The 23837-nt window shown below is 45.6% G+C and overlaps 2 protein-coding genes across 2 annotated transcripts in view; both read left to right on the top strand.

Annotated features, from left to right (window-relative positions):
- Nucleotides 1-329: 329 nt before the first annotated feature.
- Nucleotides 330-1763, top strand: LOC138371010 (PE-PGRS family protein PE_PGRS16-like). Its single transcript, XM_069335652.1, has 2 exons — nucleotides 330-862; nucleotides 1376-1763. The coding sequence occupies exons 1-2, from the start codon at nucleotides 330-332 to the stop codon at nucleotides 1761-1763; spliced, it is 921 nt and encodes a 306-aa protein (XP_069191753.1).
- Nucleotides 1764-2912: 1149 nt separating this feature from the next.
- Nucleotides 2913-23837, top strand: part of LOC138371019 (uncharacterized PE-PGRS family protein PE_PGRS54-like) — a 63943-nt gene continuing 43018 nt past the window's right edge. Inside the window, exon 1 of the mRNA XM_069335661.1 lies at nucleotides 2913-3014. Within this exon, the coding sequence (XP_069191762.1) occupies nucleotides 2913-3014 (102 nt within the window). The remainder of the gene's footprint in view (nucleotides 3015-23837) is intronic.

Consider the following 23837-nt stretch of genomic DNA (forward strand, 5'->3'; position numbering starts at 1 on the left):
TGGGAGGTGGCTGTGGGTGGTGATGGTTTGGGCGAAGCTTTGGGTGGTGACGGGGGGAACGAGGCTGTGGGTGGTGACACGTGGGAAAAGGCTGTGGGTGGTGACAGGGTGGGTCGAAGCTGTGGTTGGTGACTGGTGGGACTCGGTGGTAGCGGGGACGGCTGGGAGGAGAGTGTGGGTGTTGACGGGTGTGACGAGCATATGGGTGGTGAAGGGTGCGACGAGGCTGTATCGGTGACGGGTGGGAGGAGGCTGTGTTTGGTGACGGGTTAGAGGAAGCTGTGGGCGGTGATGGGTGGGAGGAGGCTGTGGAAGGTGACGGGTGGAACATGGCTGTGGATGTTGACGGGTGGAACATGGCTGTGGGTGGTAACAGGTGGGATGAGGCTGTGGGTTTTGACGGATGGCAGGAGGGTGTGGGTGGTGACAGGTGGGAGGTAGCTGTGGGCGGTGACGGGTGGGAGGAGGCTATGGGTGGTGACGGGTGGCAGGAGCCTGAAGGTGGTGACGGGTGGGAGGAGGCTCTGGATGGTGATGGGTGGGACGAGGCTGTCGGTGGTAACGGGTGGGAGTGGGCTGTGGGCAGTGACGGGTGGGAGGAGACTGTGGGTGGCGACAGGTGGGTCGAGGCTGTACGCGGTGACGGGTGGGAAGAGGCTGTGAGTTGTGACGGGTGGGAGGATGCTGTAGGTGGTGACGGGTGGGAGGTGGCTGTGGGTGGTGACGTAGTGGAGTGGGCTGTGGGTGGTGATGGGTGGGACGACACTGTGGGTGGTGACAGGTGGGAGGAGGTTGTGGGTGGTGATGGTTTGGGCGAAGCTGTGGGTGGTGACGGGGGGAACGAGGCTGTTGGTGGTGACATGTAGGAAAAGGCTGTGGGTGGTGACGGGGTGGGTCGAAGCTGTGGTTGGTGACTGGTGGGACTAGGTTGTAGCGGCGACGGCTGGGAGGAGACTGTGGGTGTTGACGGGTGGGACGAGGATATGGGACGTGAAGGGTGCGACGAGGCTGTTGGCGGTGACGGGAAGGAGGATGCTGTGGGTGGTGACGGGTAGGAGGTAGCTGTGGGTGGTGATGGGTGGGACGAGGCTGTGGGCGATGACGGGTGGGGGGAGGCTATGGATGGTGATGGGTGGGACGAGGCTGTGGGGGGTAATGGGTGGGACGAGGCTGTGGGCGGTGACAGATGGGAGGAGGCTGTGAGTGGTGACAGGTGGGAGGAGGCTGTAGTCGGTGACGGGTGGGACGAGGATGTGGGCGGTGACGGGTGGGACTAGGCTGTGGGTGGTGACGGGTGGGATGAGGCTGTGGGTTGTAAAGGATGGGAGGAGGGTGTGGGTTGTGACGGGTGGGAGGAGGCTGTGGGTGGTGACAGGTGGGAAGTGGCTGTGGTTGGTGACGGGTGGAAGGAGGTTGTATTTGGTGACGGGTGGGAGGAGGCTGAGGGTGGTAACGGGTGGGACGAGGCTGTGGGTGGTGACGGGTGGGAAGAGGTAGTGGGCGGGGACGAGTGGGAGGAGACTGTGGGTGGTGACGGGAGGGACGAGGTTGTGGGTGGTGGCGGGTGGGACGAGGATGTGGGCGGTGACGGGTGGGACGAGGTTGTGGGCGGGGACGGGTGGGAGGAGACTGTGGGTGGTGACAGGAGGGACGAGGCTATGGATGGTGACGGGTGGGAGGAAGCTGTGTTTGGTGACGCGTGGGTGAAGGTTGTGCGTGATGACGGGTGGAAGAAGGCTTTGGGTGTTGATGGGTGGGACTAGGCTGTGGGTGGTGACGGGTAGGATGAGGCTGTCGGTTGTGACGAATGGGAGGGGGTGTGGGTGGTGACGGGCAGGAGGAGGCTGTGGGTGGTGACGGGTGGGAGGAGGTTTTGGTTGGTGATGGGTGGGACCAGCCTGTAGTTGGTGATGTGTGGGAGTGGGTTGTGGACGGGGATGGGTGGGAGGAGACTGTGGGTTATGACGGGTGGAACGAGGCTTTGGGGGTGTAACGGGTGGGAGGAGGCTGAGTTTGGTGACGGGTGGAAAAAGGCTGTGGGTTGTGACGGGTGGGACTAGGCTGTGGGTGGTGACGGGTGGAATAAGGCTGTGGGTTGTGACGGATAGGAGGAGGGTAGGTGGTGACGGGTGGGAGGTGGCTGTGGGCGGTGACGGGTAGGAGGAGGCTGTGGGGGGTGACGGGTGGCAGGAAGCTCTGGGTGGTGACGGGTGGAAGGAGAACCGTCACCGCCTACAGCCTCCTCCCACCCGTCTCCGGCCAACAGTGTGACGGGTAGGAGGAGGCTATGGATGGTGACGGATGGGAGGAGGCCGTGGGTGGTGATGGGTGGAAGGAGGCTGTGGGTGGTGACGGGAGTTCGAGACTATGGGTGGTTACGGGTGGGAGAAAGCTGTGAGTGGTGACGGGTGGGGGGAGGCTCTGGATGGTGATGGATAGGATGAGTCTGTGGGTCGTGACGAGTAGGAGAAGGCCGTAGGTGGTGAAGGGTGGGACGGGTCTGTGGGTGGTGACGAGTTGGAGTGGGCTGTGGGTGGTGATGGGTGGGACGAGACTATGGGTGGTGACAGGTGGGAGGAGGTTGTAGGTGGTGACTGGTAGGGCGAAGCTGTGGGTGGTGAAAGGGCGAACGAGGCTGTGAGTGGTGACGGGTTGGACGAGGCTGTGGGTGGTGACGATAGGACGAGACTATGGGTGGGGACGGGTGGGAGAAAGCTGTAGGTGGTGACAGGTGGGAGGAGGCTTTGGGTGGTGACGGGTGGGAGGAGGCTCTGGGTGGTGACGGGTGGGACGAGGCTGAGGGTGGTGATGGGTGGGAGGTGGCGGTGGGCGGTGAAACGTGGAGGAGGCTGCGGGTGGTGACGGGTGGCATTAGGCTGTGGGTGGTGACGGGTGGGACGAGGCTGTGGGCGATGACGGGTGGGGAGGAGGCTATGGATGTTGATGGGTGGAACGAAGCTGTGGGGGGTAATGGGAGGGAGGAGGCTGTGGGCGGTGACGGGTGGGAGGAGGCTGTAAGTGGTGACGGGCAGCGCGAGGCTGTGGGTAGTGACGTGGGGAATGAAGCTGTGGGTGGTGACTTGTGGGAGAAGGCTGTGGGTGGTGACGGGTTGGACGAGGCTGTGGGTGTTGACAGTGGGAGGAGGCTGTGGGTGGTGATGGGTGGGAAGAGGCTGTTGGTGGTGACGGATGGGAGGTGGGTGTGGGTGGTGACGGATGCGAGGCGTCTGTGGGTTGTGACGGGTTCGAGAAGGCCGTGGGTGTTGACGGGTGGGACTAGGCTGTGGGCGGTGACGGGTGGGAGGAGGCTGTGGGTGGTGTAGAGTGGGAGGAGGCTGTGGATGGTGACGGGTGGGAGGAGGCTTTGGGTGGTGACGGGTGGGACAAGGCTGTGGGTGGTAACAGGTGTGAAGAGGCTGTGGGCGGGGACGGGTGGGAGGAGACTGTGGGTGGTGATGGGTGGGACGAGGCCGTGGGTGGTAACTGGTGGGAGGAAGCTGTGAGCGGTGACAGGTGGGAGGAAGCTGTGGGTGGTAATGGGTGGGAAGAGGCTGTGGGCGGTGATGGGTGGGAATAGGCTGTGGGTTGTGGGAGTTGGGAGGAGGCTGTGGGCGGTGACGGGTGGGAGGAGGATGTGGATGGTGATGGGTGGGACGAGGCTGTGGGTGGTGACGGGTGGGAGGAGGCTGTGGGCGATGATGTGTGAGAAGAGGCTGTAGGTGGTGACAGGTGGGAGGTGGCTGTGCGTGGTGACGGGTCAGAGGTGGCTGTGGGTGGTCACAGGAGGGACGAGGCTGTGGGTGGTAACGGGTGACAGTGGGCTGTGGGTTGAGATGGGTGGGACGAGACTGTGGATGGTGACAGGTGGGACGAGATTGTAGGTGGTGACAGGTGGGAGGAGGCTGTTTGTGGTGACGGGTGGGACTAGGCTGTGGGTGGTGACTGGGGGAGGAGGCTGTGTGTGGTGATGGGTGGGAGGAGGTTCTGCATGGTGACGGGTGTGAGGAGGCTGCAGTTGGTGACTGGTGGTAGGAGGCTGTGGGTGGTGACGGGTGAGACGAGGCTGTGGGTGGTGACGGGTGAGACGAGGCTGTGTTGACGACGGGTAATGTGAGGCTGTGGGTCGTGACTGGGGAACGAAGCTTTGGGTGGTGACGGGTTGGACGAGGCTGTGGGTGGTGACAGTGGGAGGAGGCTGTGGGTGGTGATCGGTGGGAAGAGGCTGTTGGTGGTGACGGGTGGGAGGAGGCTGTGGTTGGTGACGGGTGGGAGGAGGCTGTGGGTGGTGACGAGTACGACGAGGCTGTGGGTGGTGACGGGTACGACGAGGCTGTGGGTGGTGACTGGTGGGAGGAGGTTGTGGGTGGTGATGAGGTGGGAGGAGTCTGTGGGTGGTGATGTGTATGATGAGCCTGTGGGTGGTGACTGGTGGGAGGAGATTGTGGGTGGTGTCCAGGTGGGACGAGTCTGTGGGTGGTGACTCATGACAGAAGGCTGTGGGTGGTGACGGGAGGGACAGGTTGTGGGTGGAGACAGGTTGGACGAGGCTGTGAGTGGTGACAGGGGGTCGAGGCTGTGGGTGGTGACAGCGGGAACGAGGCTGTGGGTGGTGATGGGTGGGACGAGGCTGTGGGTAGTGACGGGTGGGATAAGTCTGTGGGAAGTGACGGCTGGAAGAAGGTTGTGGGTGGTGATGGGTGGTAGGAAGGTGTGGATGGTGATCAGTGGGAGGAGGTTGTGGGTGGTGTCAGGTAGGACGAGACTGTGGGTGTTGGAAATTTCCAACAGTTATTCTCATCCCTAATACAACAGGATGTATTTCCTGTATTAGGCTTCATACACATCTAATATTCATTTACTAATCCTTAATATAATAGGATGTATTTCCTGTATTTAGCGTAATAATTAACTAATATACTACTAATATGTAGATTAGTATTGTAGAATTTACTGTATTAGGTTGTGGAACATCATGTAATTTCTCCTAGAATTGTGTAGTGTTGCGTCAGCCACGCAAGGAGATAAAATTTCCACATACCAATAGATTTAACACCAATGTAACCATTTACTTTCCTTTATTAGGAATAATTATTTAGTAATAGGTTTACCTTTAGTATACAACAGTTTACTGGAATTCCTGTAACCAGCTTGATCGCTGTTCCGGTAAATAACATCATAATCTTAAATTATTTCCACCACAAAGTTGTATGTGCAGTCTATATTAACTGACTTGCACTGTGAGAATTAAAACATCACCACATAAAGTATTTATCTAAACCCTCAAGAGTGTTTATAAACGCCCCCTTCCCTATTTAGCTTTAATAAATAAATATAATTTATGCTCGAATCCTCACGGTGAGCTATTGCTCATGCGCGACTTTGGGGAAAAAGGAGAGTGAACTTTCGCCATATTCGATCAACAAGCGTGAAGGTGCTCCATAAGCGGTCCAACAAATCTTATCATCCAGACGGCATCCGAACATCCTTAGATGCCAGATTGAGGATGCAGCTTGCCAGAATCACGGACACCAGTTCGGCAGGCATTTTACCTTTTATTAATATTTATAGAGCTCTTAAATATGATTAATATAGGTAGCCATGTCGTCACGCTGCGGGCGTACCAAAAATTCAATGTAAGTGCAGCTCTTTCACCTCCAAATATTTAGATATTACCTTATATGTGTGTGAATACTAGTTTGGGGTGGAAATTACGGAATTATTATTGCAGCATGGTGCAACACTCTTGAGGAAGCGTGTGACCACCATAACTTCACGTGCTCCATGTATCACTATCTCAAACTGTTACCAGACTGGTGTACAGTGGACTGCATCTACGTCCCTCTGTCACAGCTGAGATTTAATAAGTTTTCATTGTAGATAGTACCTTATTATTCAGAGTCCATACATATATATCTGATACTGCCTTTTATGCATTATTAATCTTCACATTGCAGTAGTATTTCTTGCATTACATAATTTACTCATTATCTATGTGTGTGCATATTATTCTTATTATTGCATAATATATGTTACATATAGATTAATCTCATAGAATACCCCCGAAAATGTGTCATGGGAGGCTGGCTCTAGAATTATATAATTTACAATCATTGCTTAATAGAATTTATTCACATATAATCATAGATCTATAAGCCACTGATTTTCTCATTTTATTACTCATTCTGGTCCTTCGAGCTATCTCAGAATTAATCATTATTTAGCATTCTTAAAATTATACATTTTATTAGTATTATACTAGAGCCAGAATTCCCCACAGTGGGTGGCCAGCAAACACAAAACGTTTTGAAAATTTTCACATATCTCTTCCCATGGGATTAGGAATAACTTGCATTGAGAATGGTGCAGGAGAGCATTTGAGAAACTTTTAATCCAAAAATCCAAAAACATAGGTTTTATAATAAATGATTTTTCTAGAACTACCCCCTCCCCATCTGGCCCGTTGGCGCCGTGAGGGGGCTTAGTGGACGGCTGCTGGAGTGTGATGCTCCGTGGATCAGTCCTCTGTCCTTTTGTGGCCTTGCACTCCTGCTGCTGTCTTCTCTAATTGTGCCGGATCACTTTTCCTTTTGTTTCGTTTTTCTCCCCCCTCTTCTCTTATCTGCTTGTCGTTTCCTGCCGACCTTTTGCTTGTTTTGGTTATTCCTTTGGACTTCTTCTATTTTGACGCCCGGGTGCTTGAGGAGGCATACTCTTGCACCCGTAGAACTGTAGTACCCGACGTCTCGAGCGAGGGGAACCTTTTATTGTCAATCCCCCTTTCGTTGCTGAACCCGATCACGACGGACTGACGGTTCTTAAGGTGGCATTTGTGGGGCGTATACTCACAACGCACCCCTGGGGGGGCCTCGGCAATAGCTTCCTGTTGGGTGTCCTGCCTCTAATTGTGGCTCCATGGTGGGTATGGGGGCACATTCGTAGATGAATTTCTTTCTCTTCCTCTATATGTCGTTGAATGTTTCTGTTGTACCCTCTCAGGCTCGTGAGGTGGGCGACCAAGACCCCGAGTCGGCCTGTATTGGAAGACCGGACTCTGTAGCCCCCGCTGCATTGGGCCCCGACCTTGCTCCTCCTTTGACCGTCCTGACTTCTTCCCCCAGCTCCCCTCCCTCCTCTGTGGTTGGGTCGAGCCTCAAGCCCCCAGTGGTGACCACTTCGTCCCCTGGTGCGGCTAAGTCTCTCGTTGTAACTATTGCGCCTTTTGACCCCTCTCTCTCTGGGGGTTCTCAACGCCGTCAGCGCCACGGCCGCACTCGCTCGTTTCCTTCCTGAACTGATGCGTATCAGGCCTTGTTTGGTCCTGCTTCGCGGGCCAAATACTTTGATCTCCTCCCTCTTGATTCTGCGCCTCCTGACGATTTCTCCCTCCATCAGCATCTCGTTGATTCCGTGGATGCGTCTGTTACCTTCAACCCCACTCGCCTCGGTACACGTGTCGTTGCTGCTCCTTCTCAGGATGCAGCTTCCTGCTTTGCTGCCTTATCCTGCCTTGGCGAGATCCCTGTTCGGGTTTCAAAGATCTCTTGGTTGAATGCCAGTGTTGGCACTATTCTCCTCCTGCCCCATGTTGCAACTGGTGTTCGGAATCTGCAGGATTGCCACGATGACATTTGGCATATCCTTGATGCCCAAGGCCATTCTGTCCTCCAGGTAGACTCGTTTACTCGCCCCCCTCGTGGTCGTCGCCGTCAACTCCTTCGAGTTGTGAAGATCACCTTTGATGGTAGGACCCTTCCATCCTATGTCATTGTGTGGAGGTGTTCATAGTGGTGGAGGTGGGCTCCCTCTATTGTTTCAAGCGCGGGTTAGACATGTATATGAGTGGGATTGGGTGGTTATAGATAGGAGCTGCCTCGAATGGGCCAATAGGCCTTCTACAGTCACCTTTGTTCTTATGTTCTTATGTTTTTGCCCTCCTTTTTGCACCCCATACCCATCTTATGGGTGGTAGTTGAAATGATTACAGAGGCACATATATGGGCTTAGGGACTGAACCCCACAATACATTTAGCTAAGCAAATTACAATCTTGATGATATAGTTACAAAATTCAGTATAAGTCGTCACATTATCAATGGGTTCGAGATCAACCACAATTACAGTTTCTATGCAGGCGATGAGTCACAATAACATGGCTAAAGTATGTTGACCAGACCACACACTAGAAGGTGAAGGGACGACGACGTTTCGGTCCGTCCTGAACCATTCTCAAGTCGACAATCGTCTTGAGCATGGTCCAGGACTTACCAAAACGTCGTCGTCCCTTCGCCTTCTAGTATGTGGTTTGGTCAACATAGTTTCTAAATTAAGCAATAGGCAGAATAAGATTGTAGAATATGTAGTTTAGTAGTAGAGTAGTTTACCACATCACATTGTTTGGATGTGTGATAATTGTATGATAGACAGTATGTTAAATGTGCTTTTTGTACTGTGATTTGTGTATTTGTACCTATAATATATAGTATAAATATATAATATACTATACTATATACTATAGTATACAAATACAAATATTTATTCAGGTAAAGTACATACATACAAGGTAAGATACAAAAGTTGATGGATTTATAGATGGAGCTAGTACATACAATGCCTAAAGCCGCAAAGCGTTTCGGGCAGGAAAAACACTAAGACTAAAACTTAATACTAATTGAGATTAAAGTACAAATTGTATTGAGAAAAAATAAGAAAAAAATGGAAAAAGGGGAGGGGGAATATGGCAGAAAAAAAGCAAAAATACAATTTGGTTAATAAAACAGCATTGTCTAAAATAGAAGACATGGGTTGACATTTTGGGGGTGAGGTTGGTTACATTGAGTAATTAGGTAGTACTTAGTTTTTATCTTAAACTGGTTGGGAGAGGTAGTCTTTAACATAATTGGGAAGGTCATTCCACATTCGAGTTCCCTAGATTTGTAAAGCATTTCTAGTTTGACTAAATCTTACCCCTGGAATATCAAATAGGTATTTGTTTCTGGTGTGGTGCTCATGGGATCTTTTACAACCTTCTCGAAAGCTTTTAAGGTCAGGATTGACATTACAGTTCAGCGTTTTATATATATAAAATACACATGAGAGGATGTGCAGGGACTTAATATCTAACATACTCAGAGATTTGAGTAAGGGTACTGTCATAGTTCACCCCTTTCCACCCTGTGGTTGGGGTCGTCCCACAGGTCTTAGCCCCTCAGTACCGGGCGCCACTGCTCGCCCTTGGGCTCCCCCAGTCAACTAAGGGCTGGCCTTATACACCCCTAGCGAGTGGAGAGGTTCAAGCTTCTTATAACTTTCTCAAACCTGCCTGTCCTGACACTGGAACGCTTTTTCTTCTTTATCTAGTTTACTCAGGTCGCCAGCTGGGTGTTTATGCTCGTGTCCCAGCAACACGCCAGTGGTCTTAATGGTTATCTTGATCAAGGATGCAATATCATGTGCAGTACAAGGTGTCACTAATGGTCTTATAAATATACATAAATATAGCCCTAGAGAATGGAGGATCACTTAAACTCCTCAGTTAGTTTAAAAGTTTATTGAAGAAAAACATATATACATATACAAAAGCATAAAGAAATGTCTATGTTGGAATCATCCGCTGGCGGCAGCATTTCTCGATGACACGTCTCTGGCAACACGGTCCGCTGACTGGATCCACTCTTCCCGCACGGGCACACACCTCGCACCTCTGGCAGCACGATCATCTGGACGTTTCAGAGTACGTTGGAGGCTCCTTGCACACCAACCACCCTTCCAGGATCACTAACATCACCACGTTAATGCCCGCCCACATCAACTCATGCCTAAATGAGTTTCTGGCTCCTAGCCTAATGTCCGGTCACTTAGACAATAAAATGAGAAGAAATGTTCACAACATATAAAATACTCTAACTCGCCTAGCTCAAAAGGGGGTATGGGAGGGACAATTATCTACCTTATTTCACTCCAACCACGAAGCTGACTCATCCTCTGTTGAGGGATGTTGAAGTTCCTGCTTCTGGCTTCTGGTCTCCTGATGAACAGTTCCCACACACACACAGGTTCCTCCGTCACCTTCGTGGTAACGCGTCCTCGCCGTGCTCACATCCAACAGGTACTGCCTTCCTCCTCCTATTCTCTTGGGTACTGGAGACAGGTACCCCCGTCGTCGTCCCCCGCACTCACTGGCACTGTCGACTCTTCACAGCTCAGCACAGCTTCCCCTCGCCTTAACTGTCAGTAGATTTGGGCCCGGCCCTAGCTTCTCACTTGATGTGTAAGACGTGGTCTTCTAGTGGGCGTCCCAAACGTCACCAGCCCAACATTCCCCTTGCTGCAGACTCTTGATACGGCTCTTGGCTCTTCAATCCGTTCCATCCTTGCCTCCGGGCACTCCACGGAAGTTGGATGGCTTCCCAGACTGTCTGCAGAATCGAAGCGGAGCTTAAATCTATTGGTAAGGGCTCTCTAGGTCCGGAGCTCGCTCGAGCGCGTCTTCCCTCTCTAACAGCTTGTGACGTACTGTCTTCCCGCCCAGATGCTAGGCGCCCCTCGCCCCTCCGCCTCATGACGTCACACCGCCCGAGGGCTCTCGTCATTGGTCACTTCCGGCACGTGACCTCACCTGGCCAATCAGGTGCCGGGGAGCGTCAGGACGTCTTGGCGGGAAACAGGATGGCTCATCACCGTCCTGTGCTTCAAAAGGCGTAAGCCCCCTACATTATCAAACCTAGCTGGCCTCTTTACAGCCAGCTTAATCACGCTCCACACTTTCCCACACATGAAAATGTTCCCTGAACATTAGAGAACACTTAGGCTACGGAGATATGACTCTTCTAAGCCAGGTGTGAGAGTTTTTGATGTGAGAAGTTTGGAATAAAATGAAATTGGTATAAGGAATTGAGCTCAGAAAATTTCTAAGAATTTTCTTTATTCTTTAACCTTTATTCCTGTCGTGATATTCAATTAGGTCGCCTGAGGAAGGACTTGCTTAGCTAACACACCAGTGTAGTAAGCAGCTCATTCCTCACTTTGGGACCATGTATGAACAATTGACTAGGCGCGAGCAAACGCCGAGACCCCAATGAAAATTGAAATCCCCTCTCTTAGGTCGCTGACCTTCGCTATTCGCCAAAGCGAATCTAACGAGTAGGTCAAGGGCTCTCACAACAATAATTTATTGTTGTGTGGTGCCGTATATTTGATCCAAAGCTCAGAATCAGTCTCAATTTTATTAGTCGAGTGTGAAGAACATTTGCATAACAATAATAATGTGGGGTATAACAAAAAGACAGTGTTAACCATAACAACATTAGTTTATTCAATAAAGTACTAACTACTACAACAAAACAAAAAGAAATGTCAATGACGTTACTCGAAATCCTTCCTGTGGCACTGTCAATGACAGCTAGACACCAGCCCTTCGGACTGCATAATGAACTAACTCGAACATAAGCGTGACCACAGAGGATTCAACAAGAAACAAGAACTAACAGATCTATAATTACAATTACAACAAATGACACAGTAGGTTCTGAAACACGTCTCCAGTAACCTCCTAACTGTTCTACGCCTCAGTGCAGTCTACACCTGCAATAGCGGTTGCAATGCAATCAAATCAGTAGTCTTTCAATGACAACAATAACTAAAGGGTTCACTGGCAACTCCAGCACCCTTCCTCAAATTAATCCTTACGTTAACACTCCGTCCTACGGACGATCAACAATCAATAACAATTGATTTATGTTAATAACAAAGTAACATTTACGTTAAATTAATAATTCTTACAACTGTCACTAGTAACGCGGAAATTACACAACACTCTACCCGTCGAGCATTCAGTGAGAAAATCCCATTAATCCCTATACTTCCAGACAGCTGATTAATCTCTTTACTAGTTACGTTAATTTACGTTAATCGGTTACTAATCACTCAGCGATGGTAAACTCTGATTTACAATGTCCAAAGTGCAAAGAGAACGGTAATCACTCGTGATTACCTTTAGAGTAATTAATTACTATCCTCAAGATCAATAATTAAACAATTAAAATACGCAACCTTTCACACTGGCTCAGCAATTTACATTAAGGTATGAATTCCGTCTAAGCCTTCCATACTCAGACCAATTCAGGTGGCTAATAACAGTAATTAGCACCATGTTTACGTTATTCTAAAATGACGTTACTCCTCCCACGAGTCAATCAAGTGCCGGTACTTCCGGGCAGATAACGACGTTACGTTAATGGAACAATGTAGCCTTCGTGTGAGTCGATCAAACAAGGATCGAGGTTAATTACTTTGACTTCCTGAAACACGTCAATTACCCGGCCCACTGACCGTTAATTACGACAGACAATACTCGAATTCTTATCTGGCTGATGGCTAGGCTCCTCGAGACTATCGTAGCTGCTTGTAGGAAAGTAAATTAACCCAAACGTATTCTACGTTACTCAAATTGTCAAAGAACAAATTCTCTTAAAGCAATGGGCGTTCCCTTGGTTACGTTATATTAATTGCCTCGCAATCACCTCACTGAATACTGGACTTCGATGTCCTACCAGATAACCAGGAGAATATATGTGTACCCAAGTACCTGTCTACAGCCGAGTTCACCCACAACAATGACAAATCACACTAACAAATCACAGTGATTTACGTTACAATCCGGTTGAAATGACAATACTGCAGAACCTAGTAAAATAACATACAGGACATGAACCCTCTAGAACACTGCCCCACAATGACTTTACTAAACTGCAATCACATACGGTGATGCTCAACACTAGCAACAATCACCATCAAATAACAACCCTTTTGCAATAACACACGGCAAGTACTCTAATTTCCAAATATTAGGATACTGCACACACTTACTTACTGTTGCAAATGACCCCAGTGCTCTCAATAACCCCTAGAACATAGGTCAATATATTTTAATCACCACACAGTAAATGACACAATAACACTGGGCACCGTGACACTATGATTATATATATATATATATATATATATATATATATATATATATATATATATATATATGTATATATACATATATATATATATATATATCTATATATATATATATATATATATATATGTATATATATATATATATATATATATATATATATATATATATATATATATATATATATATATATATATATATATATATATATATATATATATATATAATTACTGCTGACACATGTAGCCTACAGCTATCAAACGTTATTGGGAACACTAAGGAGATCTCGCACTCCTAAATCACATGGGTGAGTGATTTATCGATCACGCAGGTCAATAAACACTCTTGAGAGATACCTTACTCGATAGAGCGATGGCGATATCTCCAGCCAGCCTCGTCACTCACCAAATTCTACCAAAATTACGTTAATACATATATATATAAATATAAATCACACTTGTCACGGCCCTGGGAACAATACAAGAAATTAAAACCACACTGTGGTACACTCCACAATAATCATTGCCAGGAATCACTGGCGTTACACATACCTGAGCGCTCAGTGTTGGAATTCCACACCTGCAAGACCACACATGGAAATGATATCACTCCGTCGCACAGACGATCAAAAATGATTAATTACCACACTGGAATACTAGAATTATTACATGGACATCCTCTCAGTCCTTGGCTAATCTATGTATACTCTGTTCCCGTGTGTACCCACACACACTGTACGTCTGTGTACACCAGACGTAAATCCCTTGGGACTGACAAGATGACAACAAAGGTGATTATCTCCTCGCCCACACTCCACTTCACCTCACAGGTGCTACGTGACAATGTGACGGAACACTTGACCTCGAATTCAAGCTTTTAGAGACTACTAATCACCAGAAATACACACATAAGTACTTACTCATTCATACTGCTGGCTACACACCATTCCCATACATCAGGCACCCCGCTTCAGGTGGCTGGCTCGCTCAGGGCAGCGGTAGTACCTTACGTGGTATTTTTTTTCGTACAATTGGCGCGCACTCGAACCCCACCCACTCACAACACATTCAAAACCTTGAATATTTCCAATGTAATATTAAGTAAGTAAACTTGATAATTTTTGTATTATATGTGTGTTTATATACTGTATATGGATATTTTTTATCATCCGAATGCACCAATATGTCTTCATTCTTCCCAGATGAAGGAACTAGGTAATGTTCATCATCTGAATGCACCATGGGGGAGCCGGTCGGCCGAGTGGACAGCACGCTGGGCTTGTGATCCTGTGTCCTGGGTTCAATCCCAGGCGCCGGCGAGAAACAATGGGCAGAGTTTCTTTCACCCTATGCCCCTGTTACCTAGCAGTAAAAATAGGTACCTGGGTGTTAGTCAGCTGTTATGGGCTGCTTCCTGGGGGTGGATGCCTGGTCGAGGACCGGCCGCGGGGGCACTAAAGCCCCGAAATCCTCTCAAGATAACCTCAAGATAACCATCTGAATCTTTTCCCACACTCATGATACACAGGAGGTTTATCAGTTGAATGCATCATCTTGTGAGTTTTTATAAATCGCAGACAACTGAATCCCTTGCCACACTCAGGACATTCATGAGGTTTATCATCCGTATGCACAATCATGTGACTTATTGTACAGGAACGTTTTCTTAATCTTTGGCCAGCATTCAGCACACTTGAGATGTTTAGCACCCGTTTGTAGCGTCCTATGCGCATTTATATATATATATATATATATATATATATATATATATATATATATATATATATATATATATATATATATATATATATATATATATATATATATACAATGTGTTTATGTATATATATATATATATTGTGACGGGAAAGTGTAGGAGTGTAGATGTTCGGCAGTCCTCCTAATGGCTGGTGTCAATGCCTAGTCACACTTACAAAAAAAATATAGACGGCTTGCCTGTTTATCTGTGGTAAAGTAAGGGAAGACACGCAAAACACATAATATGAACAATGAAACTTTAATTAATATAGAAAACAAATTATAAACAAAGACAATCCCTTGGCTATGTACAATGCAAACAAACAAGGCAAAAACATATAATATAAATGAAGATTAGGGATGAAGTTACTCTACAATAATATAAATACACAATGAAAAGTAATCAGGTGCTGAGAATATGGCGCTAGCTGAGAAACTTCCACCTGATACACAGCGTATATCAGTTAGTTGTTCATTGCTTGAGAGCACAAGGATATTCTGACTTGAATGGCTGGTTCAAGCCCAGACATCGACTCAGGTAGAGGGCGCTGAGGTGCAGAAATGCAGGTGTGCAGTTGGCGAGTCACCAATCAGGAGCAGGCAGGCTGGGAAGGGTAGTTGGCTGGTTGATGACGAGCCGGCGTGGAGGGAGTGTGGAGTAGGGGGTGAGTCTTGGGTACATTTGCCTCCTGGTCAAAACGTTTTGTGCTACTGGTAGACTTATCTTGAAGGTAGCATCTTATTCTTGTAGAATATACGTAACTTGATGTAGAGAAGAGCAGGCTCAATCTCTCTTGAAAGAGATTATTGTCACAACTCTCCCCCGAAGCCTGCGCTTATGGGTGAAGTTACATTTTCAGGTGGTAGGTGGAGCTATCTCAACCTCATAGACTCTGGAGAGGGCGTCTGCTATGATGTTGTCAGAACCTTTGATGTAGATGATCTCCAGGTTGAAATTCTGCAGATATAAACCCCATCGTAGAAGTCGTTGATTGTTGAATTGGGCTTGCTGCAAGAAGCGTAGGGGATTGTGGTCCGAGTAGATGGTGGTAGACCGAGCACTTTGCAGGTATGATTCAAAGTGCTCGTTCAAAGTTCAGGACGATGGAGAGTAGCTCCTTTTCGATCGTGCTGTAATTCTTCTGTTGTGGTGTTAACTTGTAGCTGTAGTAGCTAACAGGTAGAACATCCTCGCCTCGTTGTTGCATCAGGACACCCCCGATGCCGGTACCACTGGCGTCGACATGGAGGATGAAAGGCTTCGTGATATCTGGCGAGTCGAGAATTAGGATTAGAACAGAGCATGGATTTAAGTTGTTCAAAAGCAATGGTTTGCTGAATGGTCCAATGATACCGTTGCTTAGGGCTGGTTAAAATGATCAATGGTGTCGCCACCGTACTAAAATTCTTCACAAACCTACGGTACTAGGAGGCAAGACCAAGGAAGCGGAGGAGCTGCTTCCTGGTGGTAGGCTGTGGGTAATGCTGGATGGCTTGGGTATGTATGTTTACCGGAGCTATGCTGCCACTCCCTATCTCATGACCAAGATAATGCACTTTACCTATATATATATATATATATATATATATATATATATATATATATATATATATATATATATATATATATATATATATATATATTAGAATATTTTGGTAGCAGTCTTTCCTGTAGACATATATTATTAAATATGACCGAAAAAGTAAGATTAATAATTCTAACACGAATTTTCTCAATCTTTCGTACATTTCTTTTCACTGTTGGAGGTAAATCAAAAATCAATTCTCCAAAATTCATTTTTATTTCTAGTCTGACACGACACGAGCGCGTTTCGCAAAACTTATTACATTTTCAAAGACTTTAGTTCACAAATACACAACTGAATAGAACTTACGCATCTCCGATTTTATATCTACATTTGAGTGAGGTGGAAGGGGTGATGTGGCATTAACATAAGACAGAACAAGATGTGGCATTAATAGGGTATTAATTTCATCAACACAAGACAGAACAAGAGGTGGTATTAATAGGGTATTAATTTCATCAACACAAGACAGAACACGAAACAATGGATATTGAATAGAAGTGTTTGTAGAAAGCCTATTGGCCCATATTTCTTGATGCTTCTATATTGGAGCGGAGTCTTGAGGTGGGTAGAATATAGTTGTGCAATAATTGGCTGTTGATTGCTGGTGTTGACTTCTTGATGTGTAGTGCCTCGCAAACGTCAAGCCGCCTGCTATCGCTGTATCTATCGATGATTTCTGTGTTGTTTACTAGGATTTCTCTGGCAATGGTTTGGTTGTGGGAAGAGATTATATGTTCCTTAATGGAGCCCTGTTGCTTATGCATCGTTAAACGCCTAGAAAGAGATGTTGTTGTCTTGCCTATGTACTGGGTTTTTTGGAGCTTACAGTCCCCAAGAGGGCATTTGAAGGCATAGACGACGTTAGTCTCTTTTAAAGCGTTCTGTTTTGTGTCTGGAGAGTTTCTCATGAGTAGGCTGGCCGTTTTTCTGGTTTTATAGTAAATCGTCAGTTGTATCCTCTGATTTTTGTCTGTAGGGATAACGTTTCTATTAACAATATCTTTCAGGACCCTTTCCTCCGTTTTATGAGCTGTGGAAAAGAAGTTCTTGTAAAATAGTCTAATAGGGGGTATAGGTGTTGTGTTAGTTGTCTCTTCAGAGGTTGCATGGCTTTTCACTTTCCTTCTTATGATGTCTTCGACGAAACCATTGGAGAAGCCGTTATTGACTAGGACCTGCCTTACCCTACAGAGTTCTTCGTCGACTTGCTTCCATTCTGAGCTGTGGCTGAGAGCACGGTCGACATATGCGTTAACAACACTCCTCTTGTACCTGTCTGGGCAGTCGCTGTTGGCATTTAGGCACATTCCTATGTTTGTTTCCTTAGTGTAGACTGCAGTGTGGAAACCTCCGCCCTTTTCCATGACTGTTACATCTAGAAAGGGCAACTTCCCATCCTTTTCCATCTCGTAAGTGAAACGCAGCACGGAACTCTGCTCAAATGCCTCCTTCAGCTCCTGCAGATGTCTGACATCAGGTACCTGTGTAAAAATGTCGTCAACATACCTGCAGTATATGGCCGGTTTCAAGTTCATGTCGACTAAGGTTTTTTGCTCGATGGTACCCATGTAGAAGTTTGCAAACAGGACACCTAGGGGAGAACCCATGGCGACCCCATCTACTTGCTTATACATGTGCCCATCCGGGCTCAAGAAGGGTGCCTCTTTAGTACAAGCTTGGAGTAGTTTCCTCAGAATATTTTCTGGTATGTCAAGAGGAGTACAGGCTGGATCACGATACACTCTGTCGGCTATCATTCCGATTGTCTCGTCCACAGGTACGTTGGTAAACAGCGATTCTACGTCCAACGAGGCTCTTATCCCTGTGGCCCGTGTGCCCCGCAGTAAGTCAACAAATTCCTTTGGAGACTTCATGCTGAAGGCGCAAGGAACATAAGGAGTCAGCAGGCCGTTGAGTCGCTTCGCCAGTCTGTACGTGGGTGTGGGTATCTGGCTAATGATTGGCCGAAGTGGGTTTCCAGGCTTGTGTGTCTTGACATTTCCATACGCATATCCAGGTTTATATTCCCCAATGATCTTTGGCAGGTGGAGTCCGGATTTCTTGGCGTTCACAGTTTCGATCAGTTTGTTGACCTTTGCTTTTAATTCGGTTATAGTGTCCTTCGTTACCCTTTGGAACTTAGTTTGGTCAGAGAGTATGATGTTCATTTTCGCCAGATATTCGTCTTTTTTAAGAATGACCTATATTGGCGACTTGTCACCTCTCCTGAACACTATCTCCTTGTTCTCACGAAGGCTTTTAGCTGCCGCTTTAAGCTCAGGGGACAGTATGGTGCTTCTGTAATTGCCTCGATTCTTTCCTCCTTCTGCAATAAGTTCTGCTTTTAAGGTATCTTTGGTAGTGACCTTCTTTTGTGTCTCGAGGTCGAATATGTCGTCCAACAGAATTTCCAACTCTACTTTCCGGGCCATCTCACTCGGTCTGGACATAACATGACAGTTTATGCCCAGATTTAGGAGAGTGACTTGGTCCTCAGTGAGGTTAATTCCTGCAAGGTTCAGGAAGCCATCTCTTGGTCGTGGAATTGCCATAGGTCCTCCATATAATGTTGTTAGCTTCTTGATAATCCTTGTTTCAGTGCTGAGGTGATGTTGGTCTGTGAGGATGTCGAGGTGTTGTTCAATCTCTTTCTAGGCGTTTAACGATGCATAAGCAACAGGGCTCCATTAAGGAACATATAATCTCTTCCCACAACCAAACCATCGCCAGAGAAATCCTAGTAAACAACACAGAAATCATCGATAGATACAGCGATAGCAGGCGGCTTGACGTTTGCGAGGCACTACACATCAAGAAGTCAACACCAGCAATCAACAGCCAATTATTGCACAACCATATTCTACCCACCTCAAGACTCTGCTCCAATATAGAAGCATCAAGAAATATGGGCCAATAGGCTTTCTACAAACACTTCTATTCAATATCCATTGTTTCGTGTTCTGTCTTGCGTTGATGAAATTAATACCCTATTAATACCACCTCTTGTTCTGTCTTGTGTTGATGAAATTAATACCCTATTAATGCCACATCTTGTTCTGTCTTGTGTTAATGCCACATCACCCCTTCCACCTCACTCAAATGTAGATATAAAATCGGAGATGCGTAAGTTCTATTCAGTTGTGTATTTGTGAACTAAAGTCTTTGAAAATGTAATAAGTTTTACGAAACGCGCTCGTGTCGCGTCAGACTAGAAATAAAAATGAATTTTGGAGAATTTATTTTTGATTTACCTCCAACAGTGAAAAGAAATGTACGAAAGATTGAGAAAATTCGTGTTAGAATTATTAATCTTACTTTTTCGGTCATATTTAATAATATATATATATATATATATATATATATATATATATATATATATATATATATATATATATATATATATATATATATATATATATATATATATATATATATATATATATATATATGTCGTACCTAGTAGCCAGAACGCACTTTTCAGCCTACTAAGCAAGGCCCGATTTGCCTAATAAGCCAAGTTTTCCTGAATTAATATATTTTCTCAAATTTTTTTCTTATGAAATGATAAAGCTACTCATTTCATTATGTATGAGGTAAAAAAAAAATTATTGGAGTTAAAATTAACGTAGATATATGACCAAACCTAACCAACCCTACCTAACCTATCTTTATAGGTTAGGTTAGGTTAGGTAGCCGAAAAAGTTAGGTTAGGTTAGGTTAGGTAGGTTAGGTCGTCGAAAAACAATTAGTTAATGAAAACTTGGCTTATTAGGCAAATCGGGCCTTGCATAGTAGGCTGAGAAGTGCGTTCTGGCTACTAGGTACGACATATATATATATATATATATATATATATATATATATATATATATATATATATATATATATATATATATATATATATATATATCCATAAACTCTCCTTTATGGCAGTGAGTCTTGGACACTCCGCGCCCGTCAGGAAAGACAGCTGAATGCCTACCACATGCGCTGCCTTAGACACATCTTGGACATCACCTGGCAGGACAAGGTGACAAACAACAACGTCTTGGGGAGAGCAAGAATCACCAGCATGTACACAATGCTGAAACAGAGACGAATGCGCTGGCTCGGGCGCGTTGTGCGAATGGGCGACGGCAGGATCCCCAAGGATCTCCTGTACGGAGAGCTGAGGCAGGGAAAGCCCCAGCTACGGTACAAAGACGTATGCAAAAGGGACCTGAAAGCCATGGACGTCGATCTTGCTATATGGGAGACGCTGGCTGCAGACCGTTCAGCCTGGAGGCAGTCTGTTCAACGAGGTCTCTCCAAGTTCGAGGAGTCACTTGCCAAGGAATCGGAGGCAAAGAGACAGAGAAGGAAAGCCGGTAGCCAGGAAGACAGACCAGAATCGGACTTCGTTTGTGCTCAGTGTGGGATGGACTGCCACTCTCGGATTGGCCTCATCAGTCACACCAGACGCTGCACCAGGATTGACAACTAGGGCGCAACTCCAAAGTCTCCCAAGACTGAAGGATGCCTACTATATATATATATATATATATATATATATATATATATATATATATATATATATATATATATATATATATATTAGTATATTTTGGTAGCAGTCTTTCCTGTAGACATATATTATTAAATATGACCGAAAAAGTAAGATTAATAATTCTAACACGAATTTTCTCAATCTTTCGTACATTTCTTTTCACTGTTGGAGGTAATTCAAAAATCAGTTCTCCAAAATTCATTTTTATTTCTAGTCTGACCCGACACTTTAGCGCGTTTCGTAAAACTTATTACATTTTCAAAGACTTTACACATACACAACTGAATAGAACTTACATATCTCCGATTTGTTTATATCTACATTTGAGTAAGGTGGATGGGGTGAGGTGGTATTTAATAGGGTATTAATTTCATCAACACAAGACAGAACAAGAAACAACGGGTATTGAAATGGAAGTGATTGTAGAAAGCCTATTGTTCTTTCTACAATCAAATAGGCTTTCTACAATCACTTCCATTTCAATACCCATTGTTTCTTGTTCTGTCTTGTATTGATGAAATTAATGCCCTATTAAATACCACCTCACCCCATCCACCTCACTCAAATGTAGATATAAACAAATCGGAGATATGTAAGTTCTATTCAGTTGTGTATGTGTAAGGTCTTTGAAAATGTAAAAAGTTTTACGAAACGCGCTCAAGTGTCGCGTCAGACTAGAAATAAAAATGAATTTTGGAGAATTGATTTTTGAATTACCTCCAACAGTGAAAAGAAATGTACGAAAGATTGAGAAAATTCGTGTTAGAATTATTAATCTTACTTTTTCGGTCATATTTAATAATATATATATATATATATATATATATATATATATATATATATATATATATATATATATATATATATATATATATATATATATATATATATATATATATATATATATAACTGAAAACTCACACCCCAGAAGTGACTCAAACCCATACTGCCAGGAGCAACGCAACTGGTATGTACAGGGACGCCTTAATTCGCTTGACCATCACGACCGGACATAAGGAAGTGATAGCCGAAGCTATTTGAACCACTTCCCCACCGGCACTCGGATGGTAATCTTGGTCATAGCATTTTATCAAATCACCTCATTCCTTGGGGCACACGTGAGGAACACAAATGCAAACAAGCCTGAATGGTCCCCAGGACTATATACAACTGAAAACTCACACCCCAGAAGTGACTCGAACCCATACTGCCAGGAGCAACGCAACTGGTATGTACAGGGACGCCTTAATCCGCTTGACCATCACGACCGGACATAAGGAAGTGATAGCCGAAGGTATTTGAACCACTTCCCCGCCGGCACTCGGATGGTAATCTTGGGCATAGCATTTTATCAAATCACCTCATTCTTTGGGACACACGTGAGGAACACAAATGCAAACAAGCCTGAATGGTCCCCAGGACTATATTCAACTGAAAACTCACACCCCAGAAGTGACTCAAACCCATACTGCCAGGAGCAACGCAACTGGTATGTACAGGGACGCCTTAATTCGCTTGACCATCACGACCGGATATAAGGAAGTGATAGCCGAAGCTATTTGAACCACTTCCCCACCGGCACTCGGATGGTAATCTTGGTCATAGCACTTTATCAAATCACCTCATTCTTTGGGGCACACGTGAGGAACACAAATGCAAACAAGCCTGAATGGTCCCCAGGACTATATACAACTGAAAACTCAAACCCCAGAAGTGACTCGAACCCATACTGCCAGGAGCAACGCAACTGGTATGTACAGGGACGCCTTAATCCGCTTGACCATCACGACCGGACATAAGGAAGTGATAGCCGAAGCTATTTGAACCACTTCCCCGCCGGCACTCGGATGGTAATCTTGGGCATAGCATTTTATCAAATCACCTCATTCTTTCGGGCACACGTCAGGAACACAAATGCAAACAAGCCTGAATGGTCCCCAGGACTATATTCAACTGAAAACTCACACCCCAGAAGTGACTCGAACCCATACTGCCAGGAGCAACGCAACTGGTATGTACAGGGACGCCTTAATACGCTTGACCATCACGACCGGACATAAGGAAGTGATAGCCGAAGCTATTTGAACCACTTCCCCGCCGGCACTCGGATGGTAATCTTGGGCATAGCATTTTATCAAATCACCTCATTCTTTGGGGCACACGTGAGAAACACAAATACAAACAAGCCTGAATGGTCCCCAGGACTATATACAACTGAAAACTCACACCCCAGAAGTGACTCGAACCCATACTGCCAGGAGCAACGCAACTGGTATGTACAGGGACGCCTTAATCCGCTTGACCATCACGACCGGACATAAGGAAGTGATAGCCGAAGCTATTTGAACCACTTCCCCGCCGGCACTCGGATGGTAATCTTGGGCATAGCATTTTATCAAATCACCTCATTCTTTCGGGCACACGTCAGGAACACAAATGCAAACAAGCCTGAATGGTCCCCAGGACTATATACAACTGAAAACTCACACCCCAGAAGTGACTCGAACCCATACTACCAGGAGCAACGCAACTGGTATGTACAGGGACGCCTTAATCCGCTTGACCATCACGACCACACATAAGGAAGTGATAGCCGAAGCTATCATGAGTTTTCAGTTGTATATAGTCCTGGGGACCATTCAGGCTTGTTCGCATATATATATATATATATATATATATATATATATATATATATATATATATATATATATATATATATATATATATATATATATATATATATATATATATATATATATATATATATATATATATATATATATATAAGATGGTACATAAGGTTTATGTGAGTACATAGCATTAATATTTTTAAATTCTTGTAAAGCAATTAACACCCATAGGGCTTTGGGCAGGTCCTTAACCCTTAAGTTGCGCAACACATCATATGATGGGTTCAGTGACTTGCTATAAATTGCGCATCCCATCATATGATGTATTTGAATTCTACGCAAGATTTAATTGGCC

This window comes from Procambarus clarkii, chromosome 4 (genome assembly GCF_040958095.1).
Source record: "Procambarus clarkii isolate CNS0578487 chromosome 4, FALCON_Pclarkii_2.0, whole genome shotgun sequence".
Taxonomy (NCBI): domain Eukaryota; kingdom Metazoa; phylum Arthropoda; class Malacostraca; order Decapoda; family Cambaridae; genus Procambarus; species Procambarus clarkii.